Source organism: Falco peregrinus, chromosome 5 (assembly GCF_023634155.1).
Source record: "Falco peregrinus isolate bFalPer1 chromosome 5, bFalPer1.pri, whole genome shotgun sequence".
Taxonomy (NCBI): Eukaryota; Metazoa; Chordata; class Aves; order Falconiformes; family Falconidae; genus Falco; species Falco peregrinus.
In genome coordinates, this window is record NC_073725.1 from 46,706,850 (window position 1) to 46,715,646 (window position 8,797).

Genomic DNA, 8,797 nt, shown 5'->3' on the forward strand with positions numbered 1-8,797 from the left:
TGTAGCCAGGGTGGCTTGTGTGCAACAGTACGTGACCTGTCCAGTCCATACTGTCGCTGTTGAGTCCTTACTGTCTCTTGATGTCCTCTGGCTTAGTGATGACAAACTGCTTTCTGGGCAGGTCTTTTATGATCAAGAGAATAATGCGATCTGTTGCTTCCCTCCAATTCTTGATTACTTCTACCCTCCTTTAATCTTAGGCAGGTTTGCTACCCATTTTGTTTGTTTCCTTATTTTGGGTATCTCCATGGCTATGTTCTGCCTTCCTGTTGTGACAGCAGGGACAAGGGTGGCATTTTTAGCGTGCTCTGACCTTGTTATCCTCCTGTTCCCACAGCACAGGCATTCTTACAAATCATCTGTGATAGTGCCTTATCAGAGCACAGGCCTTCAGCTGTCAGTTTACACAGGAGGATCCTCAGCATTTTACCTGTTTTACTGCTCTGGTCATTCTTTTAACCCTTGCCTTACTGCTTGTATGTTGCTTTCACATATACACTGCTGTGCATAATTCATTCACGCCAATCTTAATTTTTCTGTTGCAGTCTCCATGTCAGCAAACAGCTACCTCTGTGGTGGTCAGTGCACAACTATGGGTCTCTCAACACAGTAGATGAGTATCATCAGGCCCTTGTTTTGCTTTAAAATACATCACTTGTCTGACACTGCACGGGGAGGCCTTGCTTGTACTTGTGAAGGCATGCTGCTGCCCCACAGATCCCAGCAACAGATGCAATTTAATGAGCAAACGTAGAAAACATGTTTAAATCAGCTTTCTAGAATGGTATTAAATACAATTTACCATTAGCTGTATTTGTCATTTAAAACGGCAGCATTAGTTTAGCTGTGTCTCGTCAGCAGCAGTTTCAGCAGAGGGGCCCAGCTGAGAGCAGGAATCTGTTTTGGTGACATCACACGCTGATGTCACGTTGTGCCAGTTATGAAACTGCTGCCAGGCAGCGCGTGTTCTGCTGCAGCCTGAGCACGTCTAAGGGAGGGCCTACAGCTTTGTGGGGTGGATCCAAGGAAACATGCATCACCTTTTAGCTTTTTGTTGTTGTTGTTGAGCGAGGTTTCTGCCACATGGGCTAACTGAGCCGCATGACTGTCATCATGAGAGTGCTAGTGGGAAACAGAAGACATGCACGAAGGCAGGGGGAGGCAGCACTGTGGCTGTGCTTACCCCAGTCAGTGTAAGTTGGTGTGGCACTTGGAGTGAGGAAACAAAGAACGGTAGTCAGATGAAAGAGAGAAAGAAACTACTAAACCCCCCAAATAATTGGAAAGCACATGGAAAAAATAGCAGAAGGCATACAAAAGGATGAATATTGATACCAAAATTTGGAGTTTCCCAGCCCCCTTGCCTTCCAGCACTCCTGGCTGAAGCGGGAGGCTAGGTGCAGCTGGGCCAGGATTCTGAGATAAAAACTCAGTAACAACAGAGTCGTTATTAAGCAAGTATTCTTTATTTGCAACACTGGGTGCATAGGGGATCGCTCCTCCCCGTATGCACACCTCAGCTCCATTCCCAGTATTTTTATGATACTACCTAATACATATGCCTAACATTTCCCAGAAAACTAATACATATTTAAACTGTTTCCCAAACCGTTTTACGTATTTTTCTGCCTCTTCACACACCCGTGCTGCCACCTTGAGGGTCTTCTCGGGGGTCTTCTGATGAAGGCTCGAAGTCTTTGTCAGCATAAACTTTCGACCCGGGGTCTCTTGCACACGGGCGGTTCATTTCTGCTGACTTACAACTTTACTGTTCTGACAGACACCATCCTGTTCCTTAGTTAAAGGAAACATATACCTTCCTTTGTAGCAGTCATTTATCGTTGCCCAAAGTTATTTATGACATACCCTTATGGTTCTACATCCCCTTATCTAAACTCCCAGACCTCAAATATGTAGCAACTAAGTCTCTTCCCTACATTCTACTGACCTTAGTACATTGTAGGAAGGTTAGTAAACCCCTGCCAACTCACCAAAGTTGACCAATCTCTTGTTCTTTTAACCATTATATATCAATGCCCCCTTTTTCTGTCCTTTGTAAATTCTTTTGCAAAATTTTATATTTAGCCATTTCCATTTAATGTCTGTTTAAAATATTTTCCTGTTTATACCTGATGTCTTATCTTATTCTTTTTAAATATGTCATCATACCCAGTCAATGATTGTTTACAACACCAAAAGGTACACTGAATCAAGATACAGGTAATTATTACTAATATTACTGTTCTAGCAAATATTTTTTTTAGCCATAGAAGGTTTGGAAGTCATGATATTAACGTCTTCCAAACCTCTTCAAAACCCCACTAAGTATCATCTTGGCTTACTTTATGTAAAATCTGAACCTTGTTCCATATCCTATTGATATCTGTTTCAATTTGATTACTTTGGTCTACGTATACACAACAACTTTGATTTATTATCATGCATACCCCTCCTTCCTTTAGCGTAATTAAGTCAAGGGCCATTCTATTCTGGATTACCTCCTTACTTAAAGATTTCACTTCCTGGTTCAATCTATTTATCGCATCTGTTGTTAAATTAAACATTTGTTCAATTTCTGCAGACATGTTCACTGCTGCCTTTTCTAATTCACTAACTCCTAACCATGGAATAAACCACCTAACAAAACTATGGTATCCCATATTTCTTATAACAATGGGGTTTTCATCTCTCTTAATACGTCTCCAGACATTATGATAGATCCCTGGAGGAGGAGACGTCTGGTTATAAATTTGATCTTGAGTGGTTAAATATCCTATGGTGCACATACCTGACCATCCTGGGGGAAGCTGCTTTCTGCTAAACCCATCCCCACATAACCACCAGTATCCTTGAGGAAGTTTACAGGGCCCGTGTGTCGCAGTTAAATTTGCTCCCAAAAATCTCCCTGCTTTACACCAACCGTATGCCCAATTAGCATCTTGTCCTGATGGATTATAACCTTGTAATTGGGTGCTGTTACAAAAATCTATTACAGTTATATTTCCAATTTGATCAACATTCCAATTTCCCACGTGGACGGTAGTTCTATTTATCCAGTAATCATTCCACCCATCAGACTGGGAACAAGTGTTTTGCCCTGGGTTTCCAGGACATGCTCCTCCTGTCTTGCTTCGAGCTTTCCAACGACAGTTATTATCACTTTTCATAAATACCGTGGTGGTTAGGTTTAATATTTGTAAATCAAATCTGGGCCCCAACTCATATGTTTTATCATCAAATAGGCAATATCCTCCACCATCGCCTGGCTTTTTCCAAAAGTCTGGCCAGGTAGGCCATTTGCCATCAAGATAATTCCAGTTTTGAGAGGCCACCCCATACAGGGGTGTTACCAGCCCTCCTGTAGGAAGAGAGGTACATATCCAGCATTCCTTAGCCTTCGTAGCATTAACAATCATTTGCAATGTTTGAAGACGGGTATTGTTTACCCACGCTTCAGTTTCTAAAATCCTTACAGCTGTTACAATCAAGATCGGAATAACTTTATACAGGTGTCCCTGATCCTTTTGGCAGTCCATTGTGTCTCCAGAGATTTCTTTACCCGTCAATAATATATCCACGCAGGTTCCTCCTTTATCTTGATTGCATGCAGTAAAGGTGGCCAACAAAACTCAATAGGGTCCATTCCACTTCTCTTGTAGAGGATCACCTGCAAAAGCAGAAGTCCATAGTTGTATATCCAGAGCCAACACCACCCAGTCATACCCAAGAACATCCGCAGGTCTTTGGCTGTAGACAGTTCTGGTGTCTGGCAAATTGCTTCTTTCCGCACCACCCAGCTCGTGTTGTCCTCCTGCTATTTCATATCCTAAGACACTCGAGTTTGAATTAGTTGTGCCTTGTGTTTGGATACTTGGTACCTGCTCCATCCCAAAAAGTTCAACAAATCAACAGTCCATTGTATACATTCCTCTTTTGTTTCAGTAGCTATTAATAAATCATCTACATACCGTAACAGGGTCCCTGTTTCAGTGGGTGGGTTCCATAATTCAAGTTCCCCTGCTAATTGGTTTCCGAATATTGTAGGACTGCTCTTAAATCCCAGAGGTAACACAGTCCAAGTTAACTGAGTTTTTCTTCCAGGTTTTCCCACTGAAATGCGAGGAACTTCTGACTCTTTTTAGCCAGGGGCAAGCAGAAAAAGGCATCCTTCAAATCCATGACGGTGAACCGTATTTGCTTATCATTCGATTTAGTTAGCAATGTATATGGTTTAGCTACTACTGGGTAAATGTCTTCCGTTATCTTATTGATAGCTCTCAAGTCCTGTATTAATCTACAGTTTTTCCCACCTGGCTTCTTCATAGGCAAAATAGGGGTATTATATTCCAATTCACATTCTATTAATAAACCATATTCTAAAAAGTTTGTCTATAATTTCTTTAATGCCTTTTTGTTCTTCCCTTTTCAAGGGGTATTGTTTAATCTATACAGGACAGGCCCACCACCCTTTTTATTTCTACCACTACAGGCAAAGAATTTTTGGCTTTACCTGGAATTTCCGAAGCCATACTCCTGGACATACCTGATTAGAAATTTCTTCTAGTTCACGTCGTTCTTCCTTCTCCACTTCTAGCTGTATCAATGATAGGCTTAAAACTTCAATTAAATCTTTATCTCTAACCTTTAACTTAATTTCTCTGTTTTTAAAAGTTATCATTGCATCCATTTGTTCCAATAAATCCCGTCCTAACAAAGACTTAGTAGAGTTAGGCACATACAAAAAATTGTGTATGCCTATTTGCTTTCCTAATCTGTATTTCAGTGGTTTACAAAAAACCGCTTTTTCTTGGCAGCCAGTAGCCCCCACAACGGTCACATATTCATGACCCAATGGAGTTAAGTCTTAGAATTCCTGGTGGGTACAGGGGCATCTTATTCAGTATTAAACAATTTCATCTTCTTTGGTCCCTAGATTTACTTTGACCAGTGGATCTGCTAGGGTAGGTTCCCCAGGTCCCCATCAGTCTAACTCCAATTCAGCAACCACTGCTTCTTGGGATGTGTTCAACTTAGGACAGGCATTCTTCCAGTGCCCAGTTTCTTTGCAGTATGCACACTGGTCCTGTCCTAGTGGGAAGGGGTTCAGTCTTCCACCTCTTTCAGCTATACCTCCTCTTCCACTACCTCATCCTCTTAAACTATTTCCCTTACCTGCTCCCACTTGTCCCAATGCAGCCACTGTGGCCAAGGCTATTGTACATCCTAGTCTCTTTCTATCATCTTGATCCCTATTTCTATATACTCAAGATGCTTCTTCCAATAACTTTTCTGTATTTCAGTTATCTGGTGCCCCTATTTCTTAAGTTTCCTTCTAATATCCCCTGCAGACTTTCCCAAAACCAAACCGGTTAACTGCTGCCTCCCCTCCTCAGAGGAGGGGTCTAAAGTAGTGAATTTCTGCATGGCCTGCCTCTTTCTATCTAAAAATTCCATTGGTGTTTCTGACGGTCCCTGTTTTATTGCATATTAAGCTGACCAGTTCACCGTTTATGGTATTGCATTTTCCAATCCGAATTTTATCCAGTTCTGGTAACTCTTTAAAAGAGCATAATCAGCTGGATCATCATAATCCCACTCTGGCATTGTGGTTGGAGTATGATTCTCCACCCATCTGGCTAAAGTACGCACAGTAATTTGGGCCCTAACATGGGTACGGGCTTTTTTTAACACCAGCTGTTTTTTTAGTTTCTCTCAGTGCATCTAATAACACATCTAATATCTCCCCAGTTGGGGTCCTGGCTTTTAACCATCAGCTCAAATCATTTTGCCACCCCTAAGGACCATCTTGATAGCTTTGCACAGCTAATTTCCAAGTATCTAAATCTGCTATGGTAAAAGGTGCCTTTATTCTCATCTTTCCATTTGGTCCGATTGGCTGTCTCAGAGGGGCTTGGATCAGTTTTGCTCCTGGTCCAGGCAGTAATTGGAGCAAAATTTTCACCACTAGCTGCCTCCCAGTGTCCACTCACTGCCCCTTCTTCTTCCTCCAGATCCCCTAATTCAGAAGGGTCTGGGGATGATGCTGGTCCTGCTGGGGCCATTGGTGATACATAATCCTCTATGCTGACCTCCTGACGTTCCCTCTCCTTCCATTTTTCTAATTTCAAACACCTCTCTCCAATACTACAGGCTGAACACCACCTCTTCATTCTAGGTCCTTGTTGGTTATTCTCCTTTTCCAAAGCTAAACCCAGGGGATCTTGTGGTGTGAGACTGATTCCACAACCTCTCTGCCACTTGGGATGATTTCTAAGGGTGAAGAACGTATCAGCATATACTACTACCTCATCCCATTTTCCTTCCCTCCTTAAAACCAATATTAATTGTAAAAGTGTATTATAGCGTGTGGTCCCACTTTTTTGGCCACTTTTCTCCATCATCTAAAGTATCCAATGGCCACCACCGATTACAATATTTGATCAAAGTCTTTTTGTTAACAGATCCCCCTGGGATCCCTCCTACATCTTTCCAATGGGCTAAAATACAACCTAAAGGGCTTTTCTTCAAAATTTCGATGCTCTGCTGAGCACCATTTTTAATATTAAATTTTAAAATTCACCACTCACTTTGCTCGTCTCTGGCTGCCTCCCTTGCAGGAAAACAGAACCATGGCTCGGAGCTCCGCTCTTGCTTCATACTATTCATACGTCTCACACACACACAGGATCCCACAGCCACGCTTAGCACACTTAAAAACATAACAGACCTACACAGATCACACAAATAACACAACTACTACCGTTGAAAACACCATATCCAAAACTGTTTTACCATTATCAATACTATAAAAGGGATTCCAAAGTCAAATGCTAATAAGTCAGCAAAATCAAATGTATACCAAACTGGTGCTAGCAACTGGGTTTTCCTATGGGAAACAAAATTTGTGTTTTACGGGAAGCTTTACAAATGGTTAACCTTTCCAAAACCAAATCCAAAATCCTGGGATAATACTAGAAAACAAATTAATACCTTTCCCAAAGATGGTCCTTGTCTGCTCCCGCAGTGATCCCAGTGAGGGGTCCCTCTGGGAAATCCCAGGGGCACCCCAGGGAGCCCTGTTCTCAGTGGGTCCTTCAGCCAAGCAAAGAGGGTCCCATCTGCGTCGCCAGATAGATACCAAAATTTGGAGTTTCCCAGACCCTTGCCTTCCAGCACTCCTGGCTGAAGCGGGGGGGTAGGTGCAGCTGAGCCAGGATTCTGAGATAAAAACTCAGTAACAACAGAGTCGTTATTAAGCAAGTATTCTTTATTTGCAACACTGGGTGCATAGGGGATCGCTCCTCCCCGTATGCACACCTCAGCTCCATTCCCAGTATTTTTATGATACTACCTAATACATATGCATAACATTTCCCAGAAAACTAATACATATTTAAACTGTTTCCCAAACCGTTTTACGTATTTTTCTGCCTCTTCACGCACCCGTGCTGCCACCTTGAGGGTCTTCTCGGGGGTCTTCTGATGAAGGCTCGAAGTCTTTGTCAGCATAAACTTTCGACCCGGGGTCTCTTGCACACGGGCGGTTCATTTCTGCTGACTTACAACTTACTGTTCTGACAGACACCATCCTGTTCTTTAGTTAAAGGAAACATATACCTTCCTTTGTAGCAGTCGTTTATCGTTGCCCAAAGTTATTTATGACATCCCATTATGGTTCTACATCCCCTTATCTAAACTCCCAGACCTCAAATATGTAGCAACTAAGTCTCTTCCCTACATTCTAGTGACCTTAGTACATTGTAGGAAGGTTAGTAAACCCCTGCCAACTCACCAAAGTTGACCAATCTCTTGTTCTTTTAACTGTTACATATCAATACCAAAGGCCAAATTTAGCCACATGTAGATGCCATGTGCCCATAACGTCATCATTTAAATTACAATTTAACTGAATGTGTATAACAGTATTTAGGTTATTTAATTATAATTATATTCTAATTTGTAAAAGTTTTTTTCTACTTGTGGTATACTCTTTTAACTCCTTGCAAAATATTTTCAGTACTCCAGGAAGGCATCTTTGGGTGGCGATTGTGAGGGACATGACCCCAATGACACATACTCTTGAGAATCTGTTCCACGCGCAGTGTCCCCGCGGATGGGATCCTCCCGCTGACACCCCAACGGGGCTGGCAGCTACAGCGTACCCCACTTTTGGCGGCAGCTCCCCAGCACCCCTTGGCCAGGGCACTGGAAGGCTTCGGCTGCGCAGCGCCCTGGTACGGGGGTTCAGGATGCCCTTGGGCTCAAAGCACCCTCTGCTTCTGCACAGGGGCCGGAGGGCAGGCACAGCCCCAGCACTGCCTGCGGCCTGCCCCGCTGCCAGCCTTCCTAACCCGCCACCCTTTGTCACCAGCCGTCCCTTCCTGCCACCCGCGCCAGGGGAGCCTAGCTCCGGCCGTTTCCCTGAGGTGACGGCCCCCGGGCACGGGCTGCCTCACCGCCCCCGGGTGGCAGCGGGCGTCCGGCGGGGCCGTCCCTGCTCCTCGCCCTGGGCATCCCCGGGGCCTGGCTGCGGCCGCACGCCGCCTCCGCCTCCTTCCCCCGCCAGCCGCGCCGCTTCCCGCGCCGGCGGCCCCCACCGCCCTGCCCGGCCCGGCCCTCCCCGCCCGGGGGGATGGCTCGCCCCTCGCTTCCCTCCGCCCCGGTAACTGACGGTTTGATCCTGCGCGCGGCGCCGCCGGGAAGGCGGGAACTCGGAGGCTGGTGACTGACCTGGCTGCGAGGCGGCGGCGCGCGGGGCGGGGGTTGGCGACCCGGAAGCGTTACCGTTTCCCGCCGC

General features: G+C 44.6%; 1 protein-coding gene across 1 annotated transcript; it reads right to left on the minus strand.

Moving 5' to 3' along the window:
• Positions 1-1,444: 1,444 nt before the first annotated feature.
• On the minus strand, positions 1,445-8,724 carry LOC114011192 (endogenous retrovirus group PABLB member 1 Env polyprotein-like). The gene is made up of 2 exons (XM_027781747.2): positions 6,991-8,724; positions 1,445-3,667 (listed from the first exon to the last, which is right to left on the minus strand). The coding sequence occupies exon 2, from the start codon at positions 3,534-3,536 to the stop codon at positions 2,322-2,324; it is 1,215 nt and encodes a 404-aa protein (XP_027637548.1). The 5' UTR covers positions 3,537-3,667; positions 6,991-8,724; the 3' UTR covers positions 1,445-2,321.
• Between the last annotated feature and the right edge of the window lie 73 nt (positions 8,725-8,797).